The sequence below is a fragment of the Sus scrofa genome, chromosome 7, assembly GCF_000003025.6.
Source record: "Sus scrofa isolate TJ Tabasco breed Duroc chromosome 7, Sscrofa11.1, whole genome shotgun sequence".
Taxonomy (NCBI): Eukaryota; Metazoa; Chordata; class Mammalia; order Artiodactyla; family Suidae; genus Sus; species Sus scrofa.
In genome coordinates, this window is record NC_010449.5 from 53472904 (window position 1) to 53486222 (window position 13319).

Below are 13319 nucleotides of genomic sequence, written 5' to 3' on the forward strand. Positions count from 1 at the left end.
CTGCCCACGGTCCATCGCCCAGAGGGCTTCAGGGCCTCCTTCGGGCAGGGTGTAGAAGGGGACTGCAGCCGGGCACAAGTCCTGGAGGTGGGACTGGCTGAGCATTTCCACCCGCACAGGCCTTGAGTCCAGCAGGGAGAGAAGTTGAGTCCCACTCCCTGGCCCAGACCCCTTGCCTGCCCCAGGTTTCCCTTGAAACAGGAAGCCCCAGCCCTGGCTAGGTGAGCGGTGCCTGTTCCACCAGGGGACCTGTGTGGGAGAAGCTGGCCTCCCCTCTAGACATTTACTTGGAGATTTTATTCAAATGGAGACTGGTGCCTGAGCTCGCCTTGGGGAATCCAGTGGGGAGGGGAGGGCCTGCACCAGGCTTCCCCCTTCCTCTTCTGGGGCTGCTGCTGGGGTGGCCCGCCTGCCCCCAGGCTCTGGACCCGCAGGCTCTCCCACCCAGTGCAAGCCTGCTGCTCCGCCCTGGGCAGGCGCCCATTACTGCACCCGCGGGCCGCTTCCCCCAGTTCCTGGGCGCTGTCCGGGACCTGGGGAGTGCCCGGCCAGGCTGCTCTCTTCTGGCCCATTCTTTCTCAGCCCCCTCCTCCCTTCCGTTTCCGCGAGCCTTGTGAGCCGTGTGGCTGGCTGAGCGGCCTGCACTGGGCAGCGGGGGGGCGGACAGGCGTCAGGGGCTCCTGCCCGCCCCTTCCCCTCCGCCGGCCCGCCCCGGGGCCTGGGCCAACTGAAACCGCAGGAGGAGGAAGCGCGGAATCAGGAACTGGCCGGAGTGGTGCGGGGGCCTGAGTCTGAGTTGGTCCTCGGCGGCCCTAGGAGCAGCTAGCTGCCCACGCGGGTAACTCCTGCCCCCAGGGGAGGGTGTCGGTGGGTGGGGGGGAGTGGGAAGCAGGCAGGAGCCCTGCCAGCGGCGGCGATCAGAGAGCAGACACAGTTGGGCAGGGGCCGGGGAAGGGTAGGGGCTTGGGCTGCGGCTGCCTGGGGCGCCAGAAGGGGCAGGCTTGGCCCGGCCGAGGGGCCGAGGGACCGAGGGCCCTGATCGTGCCGCGCCCCTGCAGCTGGGTGCTGGGTGGGAGGGCCCAGGGAGGCAAGATCCAGGAGGTTTCTGCCCCAGGACTGGAAAGAGGACCCCTGGCACTAGTCCTCGGCCTAGGATGCAGGAAGCAATGAGGGCTTTCCCAGGCCAGGCCAAAGTTTGTACCTATGGCTGCATTTCAGTGGGACAGACCCCCACCACCCGCCTGTCTGCAGCCCCTCTTAGTCAGGCAGCCCCTAGGGTCTCTGTCCCACACCTCTGTCTGTCTCCAGCTCCTGCCCTGCCCCCACTGGTGGCTTCTCCTCTCTGTCCCCAGGACCACACTATGGGCTTCTCTTCGGAGCTATGCAGCCCCCAGGGCCATGGGGCCCTGCAGCAGATGCAGGAGGCCGAGCTTCGGTTGCTGGAGGGCATGAGAAAGTGGATGGCCCAGCGAGTCAAGAGCGACAGGGAGTATGCCGGGCTGTTGCACCACATGTCACTACAGGACAGTGGTGCCCAGAGCCGGAGCACTGGTTTCCACAGCCCCATCAGTCAGGTGGGACTCCACAATGCCCTGGGCCCCTCACCCCCTTCCTGCCCTCACCAACCAAGGAATTCCTATGGGTGCCGATGTATCTGCCAGTCCCTTCCTTTCCGGGCGCCCACAGGGGAGGGCTGGAGATTTGGCAGGCCCAGGCTTGGGACCATTGTCCCTGACTCCCTGCCTCACCCGTCCTGTGCTATAGTCCTGGGCAGATATCACCAGCCAGACAGAGGGCCTGAGCCGACTGCTGAGGCAGCACGCTGAAGATTTGAACTCGGGGCCCCTGAGCAAGCTGAGCCTGCTGATCCGGGAGCGGCAGCAGCTGCGCAAGACCTACAGCGAGCAGTGGCAGCACCTGCAGCAGGAGCTCACCAAGGTGGGTGGGTGGCACTGGGGTTTCACCTGGTCATTTCTGCCTACATCTTAAGCCTAAAAGGGCTGGTTTTGCAAGGAGTTCTGGGGTTCACTGGGGAAGTGGAAGTATCTGACCACAGGCCTGGCCCCAGGGCCTGCCCCGGCCCTGCCGCAGCTTCCCTCACTCCCCCTGCCCCATGTTGGACTGGCAGTGGGGCCCCTCCCTGCATTTTCTGTCATCCTTCTGTGTGCCTGGGCGGAGTGGTGGGAGGAGTGCAGGATCTGTGACCTACCTCTTACAGTGCACCAGCTGGCCCTGGGGTCCGAGAGACAGAGGCATGACGGCTACTCAGTCTGCCCTGGGCCCAGGATGGCCCCTCCCAGGGACCTAGAATCTTTACAAGCAGCTGGCTTAACCTCAAACCTGAGGTTAAGGACCAGGGCTGTGAAGTGGGCCTTCCTGCTGTTGAACCCTGCTCAGCTCCTGGGTCTAGAAACTGTTTGATCAGCGCTATGTCTGTGGATGCTTTGGCCTCTTTATTCAATGTGGCAGGCAAGAGCTGGCACCACACCCCTTGTACCAGCACAAGCCCCAGCCTTGCCATGGACCCACAGCAGCCCCTGGTGGCTGGTCTTCATCCCTGCCTCTTTTCTTTCTATATGATCTAATCCAGGGGTCAGCCTGCTTTTGCAGGCAGTTTTACTGGGACATAGCCTCGCCCGTATGTTTTCACATTATCTATAGCTACCAAAGAGCTACAGTGGAAAGGCTGAGTAATTTCAACAGAAAATGCATGGACTACAAGCCTTACGATCTGGCCTTTAAGAAAAAGGCTGATGTAGTCCATGTATTTAGCGTAGTTATAGATGGGGATGCTGAGGTTCAGAGAAAAGGAGTGGAGGAGTTCCCATCGTGGCGCAGTGGTTAACGAATCCGACCAAGAACCATGAGGTTGTGGGTTCGATCCCTGGCCTTGCTCAGTGGGTTAAGGATCCGGCTTTGCAAGGAGCTGTGGCGTAGGTTGCAGACACAGCTCGAATCCCGCATTGCTGTGGCTCTGGCGTAGGCCGGCGGCTACAGCTCCAGTTCAACCCCTAGCCTGGGAACCTCTGTATGCCACAGGTACAGCCCTAGAAATGGCAAAAAGACAAAAAAATAAAATAAGATAAAGAAAAGTAGTGGAACTTGGGGAACTGGGATGAGAACTCTAGTCCTTTTTTTTCTTTTTTCTCTTTTTTTCTTCTTATGGTGTATGGAAGTGTCCGGGCTAGGGGTCAAATCAGAGCTGCAGCTGCAGTTGCAGCCTACACCACAGCCACAGCAACACTAGATCCGTGCTGTGTCTGCAACCTATGCCACAGATTTTGGCAATGGATCCTTAACCCATGGAGCAAGGCCAGGGATCGAACCCACATCCTTGTGGACTGTACATCCGGTTCTTAACCTGCTGAGCCACAATGGGAACTCAGAAAACTCTGGCCTTGATCATCTATTGTTCCTGGTAAATGAAATACACAATGAAAATGCGGGGCCCCTTGTCAACAAATTACTAAGAATTTAATAATTAAACAAGCATGGGGCCCTTCGAAGTGCGGACCTCTGTGCCATAATTGCATAATTGCTGCACACACCAGCCTCTGTACCTTGCCTGCCACCAGATACCACTCCAGCCAAGAAGGGACAGCTGTAGCCTGTCTAGCCATCTCTGCTGCTCCCAGGGGCCTGTCCTTAACCCAGCTCCCCTGACCTTATCCTCAGCAGCCGAGGCTAGGTCCCCGAGGTCTCCAGGCCCTTCCTGGAGGGTGCTTCCTGGATTACATTCCTGGATTAATCCAGACTTAATTCCTGGATTAATCCAGACTCTCTGGATTAGTTTGCCTGGACTACAGGACCTATCCTGGGCTTCACCTTGGGCAGGAATCTTTCATGCTTGGGGGCCCTGCTCTCCCATGCTGGTCTCTCTTCTCTTTCCAGACACACAGCCAGGACATTGAGAAGCTGAAGAGCCAGTACCGAGCCCTGGCACGGGACAGTGCCCAGGCCCGGCGCAAGTACCAGGAGGCTAGCAAAGGTCTGGGGCTTCTCTCCCTGGCCAGGGAGGGGAATTCAAAACCAGCCCAGAACTGTCCACAGGTACCTAGGGAGGTAGAGGGGCTGCCTAGGCCTCTGTGCTGCCACCCATGCTCCCTTCCCCCCCATCCCCCACCTGGCAGACAAGGATCGCGACAAGGCCAAGGACAAGTACGTGCGCAGCCTGTGGAAGCTCTTCGCTCACCACAACCGCTACGTGCTAGGTGTGCGGGCTGCGCAGCTGCACCACCAGCACCACCACCAGCTCATGCTGCCCGGCCTACTCCAGTCGCTGCAGGACCTGCACCAGGAGATGGCGAACATTTTGTAAGCCCAAGCCCCGCTCCACCCCCAGCACAGCCCCGAAGCCCTGCCACCAGCATCCAGCAAACCCAGCCCTGTAAACGTGACCCTGTCATGACATCATGTGAGAACATGCTCTGGGCCAGTTAACTGACATCCAAATTCCATCATTCCAGGACCCCTTATTGCAGGCTTTTATTATATTTACTGAATACCACGGTAGGTCCTGTGCTTCAGTAGAGAATGTAGACTAAAATATCTGGAAAGTCCCGGCATGGCTCAGCAGTCACGAACCCGACTAGTATCCATGAGGACTCGGGTTTGATCCCTTGCCTCGCTCAGTGGATTAAGGACCCAGCGTTGCTGTGGCTGTGGTGTAGGTTGCAGAATGCAGCTCTAATTCGACCCCTAGCCTGGGAACCTCCATTTGTGGGTGCGGTCCTAAAGAGGAAAAAAAAAAGTGACATGTTCCAAGCCCTCCCAATAAGGTCAGTCTAGCTGCCATGTGAGAACAGACTCTAGGGGCAAGGACAGGAGCAGGGAGACAAGACAGGAGGCTACTGCAGTGACCTAGACAACAGACCATCCACTACGGCCATTGGATCAAGGCAGCAGCAATGGAGGGGAGAGACGGTTAGGTCGGAGTTCCCGTTATGGTGCAGGGGAAACAAACCTGACTAGGAACCATGAGGTTGTGGGTTCGATCCCTGGCCTCGCTCAGTGGGTTAAGGATCTGGCGTTGCTGTGAGCTGTGTGTAAGTCACAGGCGAAGCTCAGATCTGGCATTGCTGTGACTGTGGCATAAGCCGGCAGCTGTAGCTCTGACTCGACCCCTAGCCTGGGAACCTCCATATGCTGCAGGTGCAGCCCTAAAAAGACAGAAGAAAGAAAAAAAAAGGGAGTTCCCGTCGTGGCGCAGTGGTTAACGAATCCGACTAGGAACCATGAGGTTGCGGGTTCGACCTCTGCCCTTGCTCAGTGGGTTAACGATCCCGTGTTGCCATGAGCTGTGGTGTAGGTAGCAAATGCATCTTGGATCCCGAATTGCTGTGGCTCTGGCGTAGGCTGGCAGCTACAGCTCCGATTAGACCCCTAGACTGGGAACCTCCATATGCCTCCGGATCGGCCCTAGAAAAGGCAAAAAGAAAAAAAGAAGATGGCTCCAAGGATTTGACTCGGAGGACCTGGGAGGTGGCAGCTATGTGGGGAAGGTTGTGGGAGAAGAAGGAGGCAAGACTAGGAAGGAGTTGGAGCTGGCTGGTGGAGTCGGGTATCTGAGAGAGGCTGTGAGACATTTTGAATAGGTGGATGGTTCCATGAGGCTGGGACTGAAGGTATAAGCATGGGGTCACCGGCACACAGGCGGCTTATGTGTGTATCAGAACCCTGGAGCGCCAGCTGTTGGGCTGCTTCCCCAGAGCAGGCAAATTTACAGCTCACACGGAGCAGGCACTTCCTCATGCCACATATTCTGCATACAGGCTCTCACCGGGTCCTTATTGTGGGAGAGGCTAAGTAATTTGCCTGTGGTCATTTGGCTGGTAAATGATGGTTGCGGGGTGGGCAGTCAACCCCAGGACCCAAGCTCCCTAGCCTTGCCCAGCCTGAGGCTCCCCCTGACTGGGGGGCTCCTCTGGGTGCAGGAAGGAGATCCTGCAGGAATACCTGGAGATCACCAGCCTGGTGCAAGATGAGGTGGTGGCCATTCACCGGGAGATGGCTGCAGCGGCTGCCCGCATCCAGCCCGAGGCCGAGTACCAAGGCTTCCTGCAACAGTATGGGTAAGCCCCTCCTTGCAGCAGCTGGCCACCAGGGCTGCTGGCTTATTCACTGACAGGGCACTGTCCTCTGCAGGTCCACACCTGACGTCCCACCTTGCGTCACCTTTGACGAGTCGCTGCTTGAAGAGACTGAACTGCTGGAGCCCGGGGAGCTGCAGCTGAATGAGCTGACTGTGGAGAGCGTGCAGCACACGTGTGTGGTGGCTCAGCTCCCGGCCGGGGGCGGATGCTGAGCACACAGGACTGTGGGCAGCCCGCCGGGCTTGCTGGGCTGTGCAGGGAGGTGGCTGAGGGGCACAGCTAATACGGCCCTTCCCTCTGGGCACAGGCTGACCTCAGTGACAGAAGAACTGGCCGAGGCCACCGAGACGGTGCTCAGCCGGCAGGAGGGGGTCACTCAGCTGCAGCGGGAGCTCTGGAAGGAGGAGCAGAGCACCCATCCCCGGGAGCGGTGAGTGGGGCCCACCTCCTGCAGCCACCTGGCCCTCCCTCCAGCCTGCCCCACTGCCCCACTGCCGGCCACCAGCTGTAGGCTGAACCCTGCTCTCTCTCTCCCCCACCCCGCCTGCCCACCCCTGCCTGCAGGGTGCAGCTGCTGAGCAAGAAGCAGGCGCTGCAGGAGGCGCTGCAGGGGCTGCAGGTAGCAGTGTGCAGCCAGGCCAAGCTCCAGGCCCAGCAGGAGCTGCTGCATGCCAAGCTGGAGCAGCTGGGCCCTGGCGAGCCCCCACCCGTGCTGCTCCTACAGGATGACCGCCACTCCACCTCGTCCTCGGTGAGCCGCCCACCTGCTGCCCCGCGCCGCTGGCCACGCCTGCCCGCTGGGGGCGCGCTCCTCATTTTCGCCCTCCCCCTCCCCAAGCCTGGCCACCCGCTGACGTCTGTCCCTGGCCTCAGGAGCAGGAGCGAGAAGGGGGAAGGACACCCACCCTGGAGATCCTTAAGAGCCACATTTCAGGCATCTTCCGCCCCAAGTTCTCGGTGAGTGTCTGCCCTTCTCTAAGGTGTGGGCCAGGCCAGGGGCCTCAGAGATGGCCCCCCAAGCCCTTCCTACCAGGGTGCTTTGGGGTTAGCCCCCAGGTTGCCCTAGAGAAGTCCTCCCAGGCCGCTTTTACTGGGAGCCCCTCTTCGCTGGGATTCCAGATCTTTCCACCCCTCTGTGCCAAAGGGACCTCCAGCCTTATTACCCCCACAGCCCTTCCTGCTCCAGGAATAATTGCAAGCTGTGGTCTTGGTGGAAAAGGCAAAATCTTGGTTTGGGATCAGCCAGCCTGGGCTGCCCATCCCAGCTCTGCGGTGAGCACTCCTCAAGTATATTGCTGCTCCAAGGGTTGCAGCTGGCTCTAAGTGACAGTCAGGTGATTGGTGAGGATGAGGCTCATAGGAAAGAGACAGACACCTGACAGGTGGCCCCCCTGGCTGGCCTCGTGGCCTCCCCTGATGGGCTGCCTGAGTGACCCCTCCATGCCCCTCCCCCTTTCCAGCTCCCCCCACCGCTGCAGCTCGTTCCAGAGGTGCAGAAGCCCCTGCACGAGCAGCTGTGGTACCATGGGGCCATCCCGCGGGCAGAGGTGGCTGAGCTGCTGACACACTCTGGGGACTTCCTGGTCCGGGAAAGCCAGGGCAAGCAGGAGTACGTGCTGTCCGTGCTGTGGGACGGCCAGCCCCGACACTTCATCATCCAGTCCGCAGATGTGAGTGGGACCCGGACCTGAGCCCTCCCCTCTTCCTCCCCCGCCTCCCTTCAAGGGAATGACCTTGAGAGGGTAAAAGAGGAGCTGCCTCCCTGGCAGAGCTGAAAGGGGCCACAGAGACCACCAAGGCCCTGCCACACAGTAGTGGCTTAAGCCTCCCGTGTGCACCCTCCTGAAGGATGGGGGAGCAGACTTGGCCTGCGCCACCAGGTAGTGCCTTTGCGGCAGGTCTCTGCCTTTTCTGCCCGTGGCTCTTCCTCTCCTATCCCAGGGCTCAAGCCCCCTCAGCAGCGGAGGCTGTTGACCCCAGCTCCCCCTGCCCCACAGAACCTGTACCGACTGGAAGGAGACGGTTTTCCCAGCATCCCCTTGCTCATCGACCACCTGCTGCACTCCCAGCAGCCCCTCACCAAGAAGAGCGGTATCGTCCTGAACAGGGCAGTGCCCAAGGTGAATCTGCGCCCAGCCAGGCCTCGCCACCCATGCAGAATCGGAGCAGGAAGGGCCCCAGTCTCCATACAGGGTGCAGAGTGACTCCTCGCTCCCCAGGAGGCCAGCCTCTCTCTAGTTTGGAATGTCACGGCCACTCCCAGTGCCATCTGAGTGTGAGCCTGATGTGGTCCAAACCCATTTTACAGAAATGAACCGCATAGTGTTGGTGGGGGGTGTTCAGTCCTTCATAGGATTGGGCACATCCTTCATTCCCTGACTTCTGACCCCTCCGACTCCCCCCGCTTCCCCAGGACAAATGGGCACTAAGCCACGAGGACCTGGTGTTGGGCGAACAGATCGGAAGGGTAAGTCGAGTGCCCGAGGGCAGCTTCCTGGCTGCCTGCTTCTCCCTCCCCGACCCCGGGCCAAGTCGTACCCCCCACTTGCCTCAGTCTGATTCTCAACTTGTACCCCCAACCCCCAGCCCCGCCACTGTACACTGTCCTTCAGGAAACAGGGAAAATACTGGCCCTGGAGGCTCCCCAGAGACCACCTGACGCCAGCACCCACTCTACTCCCCCCAACACACGCCGCCTGTGCAGGGCTGGGAGATACAGTTCGTGTGAGCTATAAAATAGCTGCTTAGAACGGAGTCTTTCCTAAAAACAAAATGCTTTTCCAACCTGAGTGAAAGTGATTTCTGGATTTTCCATGTCACTTCTCAGTGAATATGGCAAATCTGAAGTGACTTTCTCACAAAAACAAAAACAAAAACAAACAAACAAAAAATGAAGTGAATTTCTCAGAGTTCCCGTTGTGGCTCAGTGGGTTAAGAACCTGACATCGTGTCTGTGAGGATTTGGGTTCAGTCCCCGGCCTCGCTCAGCGGGTTAAGGACCCGGCATGTCCATGAGCTGTGGTGTCGCAGACGTGGCTCTGGTGGAGGCCAGTGGCTGCAGTTCCCATTCAACAACGCTGGCCTGGGAACCCCCATAGGCCTCAGGTGAGGCCCTAAAAAGAAAAAAAAGAAGGACTTTCTCTGCCTGCCCCATGGGTACATTTGGTCCCTTGACCAGAGAGCAGGGATGAGCAGGTCTGAGCTTAAGATCACAGAATGGAAGGCAGGTGGGGACACGGTGGCCTGTGCCCTCGGCGCAGAAGAGGACCGCAGGCCAGGGAAGACAGGTAGGAGCCTCAGACCATTTCAGGGGAACTTTGGCGAAGTCTTCAGTGGACGCCTGCGAGCGGATAACACCCTGGTGGCGGTGAAATCTTGCCGAGAAACGCTCCCACCTGACCTCAAGGCCAAGTTTCTGCAGGAAGCCAGGTGGGTGATAAAAGAACCATCATGTGATAAAAGAACCCATGCGAAGGGTTTCTCTGGGCACGATGGGATGCTTGACTCCCGCAGTGCTTGACTTCTGTGGTGTCCTTGAATCCTCAGGGCCCCCCACAGTGGGAGGGGGAGAGGCTCAGGGTCCCACCAAGTCCCACTTCCAGGTCTGCTGGCCTCAGGGTTGGAGGCTGAGCTCTTCTCCGCTGCTGCCTTTCTCTCTTCCTCCCTTGGGCTCCCTGGGCTTCCGTGGGGTTCCTGGGGCCAAGGAAGTGAATGTGTAAGACTCCCCCGACCTCCAACCTCTGGCCTGCGGCATGAGCCTAAGCAACAGCACCCCCCTGCCCCAGGATCCTGAAGCAGTACAGCCACCCCAACATCGTGCGTCTCATTGGCGTCTGCACCCAGAAGCAGCCGATCTACATCGTCATGGAGCTCGTGCAGGGTGAGCAGAGGGAGCTGATGTCCAAGGGTGGGGGTCCTCAGCCCGGCCAGGTCTCCCCCCTCCCCAGTGCCCAGAAGGCTCAACGAGTGTCCCCCCCACACACCGCCTACCCCCAGGGGGCGACTTCCTGACCTTCCTTCGGACAGAGGGAGCCCGCCTGCGGATGAAGACGCTGTTGCAGATGGTGGGGGATGCTGCAGCGGGCATGGAGTATCTGGAGAGCAAGTGCTGCATCCACCGGTGAGGGGGGGTGGCGAGCAGGTCGCGTACCCCCCACCCAGGTGCAGACGCTGCCCCATGCTCCCCTCAACAGCAGGCACCAGCCCCAGAGGTGGCATCTGCCTCCCCAACAGACCAGGCGTCCCAGGGGCAGGGAGCGGCTTTGGTTCATGACTGTGTCTAGACGGACAGGCAGGTGGCAGGTGCTGGGTGGACGCTGGCTGAATGAGCCCCTTCTTGCTTCGGACCAGGGACCTGGCTGCTCGGAACTGCCTGGTAACAGAGAAGAATGTCCTGAAGATCAGCGACTTTGGGATGTCCCGGGAGGAAGCCGACGGAGTCTACGCGGCCTCCGGGGGCCTCAGACAAGTCCCTGTGAAGTGGACGGCACCAGAAGCTCTTAACTATGGTACCTGGGCCCGACCCACCCTGGCTGCAAGGCCTGAGGCTGGGCTGTGGGTCCTGCCACCTCCCCCTCTCTGGCCAATGGCCATGGGCTGCCCACTCACACTGCCTCACCTCCTTGCAGGCCGCTACTCCTCCGAGAGCGACGTGTGGAGCTTTGGCATCTTGCTCTGGGAGGCCTTCAGCCTGGGGGCCTCCCCCTACCCCAACCTCAGCAATCAGCAGACTCGGGAGTTCGTGGAAAAGGGTAAGGGACCCTGTGCGGTGACAGCCGCCTCAGAGCCAAGCCCCCTCCCCAGTGCTCCAGCTGGACTCTTCCAAGCCCCCTAACCCTCCCACTGGGGCAGAGTATGAACAATCCTGCAGCTGCCATTGAGTGAACTCCTGTTATGTACCAGGCCATTCATTTATTTCATTTATTTTTCACAACATGTGAGGTAGGGACTAACGAGTCCCCTTTGCAGGAGGAAACATTGAGGTCTGCAAAGATTACACAAGGAGTTTCCGCTGTGGCTCAGCTGGTTAAGGACCCAGCATAGTGTCTGAGGATGCAGGTTTGATCCCTGGCCTTGCTCAGTGGGTTAAGGATCCAGTGTTGCCATGAGCTGTGGTGTAGGTCAGAGACAAGGCTCAGATCTGGCATTGCTGTGGCTGTGGTGTAGGCTGGCAGCTGCAGCTCCGATTTGATCCCTAGCCTGGGAACGTCCATATGCCGCGGGTGCGGCCCTAAAAAGACAAACACAAAAAAGCAAACACACACACACACAGGAAAAAAAGCAAAGTTTATACAACTAGCACATGGTGGCTTGAGACTAAAATCTCTGTTTTTGGTGAAGAAAAGGGTCTCCTTAAGAACATTGTGCCCTGGAGTTCCCGTCATGGTACAGTGGTTAATGACTCCAACTAGGAACCATGAGGTTGCAGGTATGATCCCTGGCCTTGCTCAGTGGGTTAAGGATCTGGCGTTGCCATGAGCTGTGGTGTAGGTTGCAGACGTGGCTCAGATCCCACGTTGCTGTGGCTGTGGTGTAGGCCGGTGGCTACAGATCCGATTAGACCCCTAGGCCTGGGAAGCGGCCCTAGAAAAGGCAAAAAGACAAAAAAAACCCCAAAAAACATTGTGCCCAAAGCAGCTCCCATGGCTCATGGTATACCCTCAGGGGCTGCCAGGGGCCTTCACACCCCCTCCTCAGGCCTGATGGGCTGTGCCTCTCCTCACAGGGGGCCGCCTGCCCTGCCCCGAGCTGTGTCCCGATGCTGTATTCAGACTCATGGAGCAGTGCTGGGCCTACGAGCCTGGGCAGCGGCCCAACTTCAGCACCATCTACCAGGAGCTGCAGAGCATCCGAAAGCGGCACCGGTGAGGCTGGAGCCCCACTTCTCAAGCCAGTGGCCTCTGCAGGCCAGACCGTACCTCCTCACCAGCTCCAGCTCACACCATCAGACAGCTCCTTGTTGCCCTGGACTCCAGCCACTGGTATTCATGCTGCCAGCAGGGAGGCGGCTCCACGTCTGCTGGGCAGCCTGGCTCCTGCCAGGGCTTCCTCTTCCAGGCAAAAATAATAAAACCACTTGTGCCCATCAAGTGCTCTTGGCATGTGCGCTCCTCTGGAGGGCAGGTCTTAGAAGGAAGTGAGGCCCTGGACCGTGCCCGTGGGTGGGTGGGCAAGGGCAGTGTTGCAGGGCGAAACCAACATTGTTGGGTGGTTTTTGGTTGTGTGACCTGGGGAAGAGGGAGGCAGATGAGGATGAGGATATACAGGCGTCTGAGCAGATGGTGGTGTTATTTCTGAATTAGGATCGCAGGCAGAGGAGCAGAGCTGCGGGAAAGATGGTGAGATTAGAGACATTGCATGGGAGGGGACTGTGGGGAGGTAAGTGTGACAAATAGGACCAGAAGCTCGGGTGGAAGTAAAGGCTGATAACTGAGGTTTGGAAGTCCTTAGCTTATGTTGGAGTTCCCGTCGTGGCTCAGTGGTAATGAACCTGACCCGTATCCATGAGGATGCGGGTTTGATCCCTGGCCTTGCTCAGTGGGTTAAGGATCTGGTGTTGCTGTGGCCATAGCTGGCAGCTGTAGCTCTGATTCGACCCTGTAGCCTGGGAACTTCCACATGCCATGGGTACGGCCCTAAAAAAAAAAAGACAAAAAAAAAAAAAAAAAAAAAACGGAAAGGAAAGAAAGTCGTTAGCCTATAAATGTTAGCGACACTATGTGTAAACACATGGGAGCAGGAGAATAGAGGGGTGTCCAGGAAAGTCAGAGTTCCATGTAAACGGGTCTGGAGTGGCTGAAGCGAAAGAAAATGCTTCCTTTCTCTCTCGAGTTCCCACTATGCCTCGGCAGGTTAAGAACCCAACATAGTATCCATGAGGATGCAAATTCAATCCCTGGCCTTGCTCAGTGGGTTAAGGATCCGGTGTTGCCACGATGAAGGTTGCAGATGCAGCTTGGATCCCATGTTGCTGTGGCTGTGGCTGTGGTGTAGGCCGGCAGCTGCAGCTCTGACTTGACCCCTGGCCCAGGAGCTTGCATGTGCCGCAGGTTCAGCCCCCTAAAGAAAGAAAAAGACCAATTTACTGAGCAATGGGATGGCAGAGCAGGGAAGCCTCAGCTTCTGCCCTAAGTTCCCCTGAAATCTATAAAGTTCTCTGAAACTTCCAGCAGCAATGGTGAAAGTGGAGAAGCCAAAGTAGGAAACAAACTGAGAAACAGAAACCAG

General features: G+C 58.4%; 1 protein-coding gene across 2 annotated transcripts; it reads left to right on the forward strand.

The window, feature by feature from the left end:
- Nucleotides 44–12181, forward strand: FES (FES proto-oncogene, tyrosine kinase). 2 transcript variants are annotated; one of them, XM_001929355.4, is made up of 19 exons: nt 44–838; nt 1353–1574; nt 1765–1938; nt 3892–3988; nt 4131–4314; nt 5934–6071; nt 6145–6264; nt 6400–6522; nt 6657–6843; nt 6966–7049; nt 7553–7762; nt 8090–8212; nt 8506–8559; nt 9403–9521; nt 9878–9972; nt 10089–10212; nt 10443–10600; nt 10721–10843; nt 11818–12181. In XM_001929355.4, exons 2-19 carry the CDS (start codon nt 1362–1364, stop codon nt 11958–11960), a joined length of 2469 nt encoding a protein of 822 aa, XP_001929390.1. In that variant the 5' UTR covers nt 44–838; nt 1353–1361; the 3' UTR covers nt 11961–12181. The 2 variants fall into 2 exon arrangements, with proteins under 2 accessions (XP_001929390.1, XP_020954584.1); XM_021098925.1 differs by having other exon boundaries at nt 647–838; nt 10443–10843.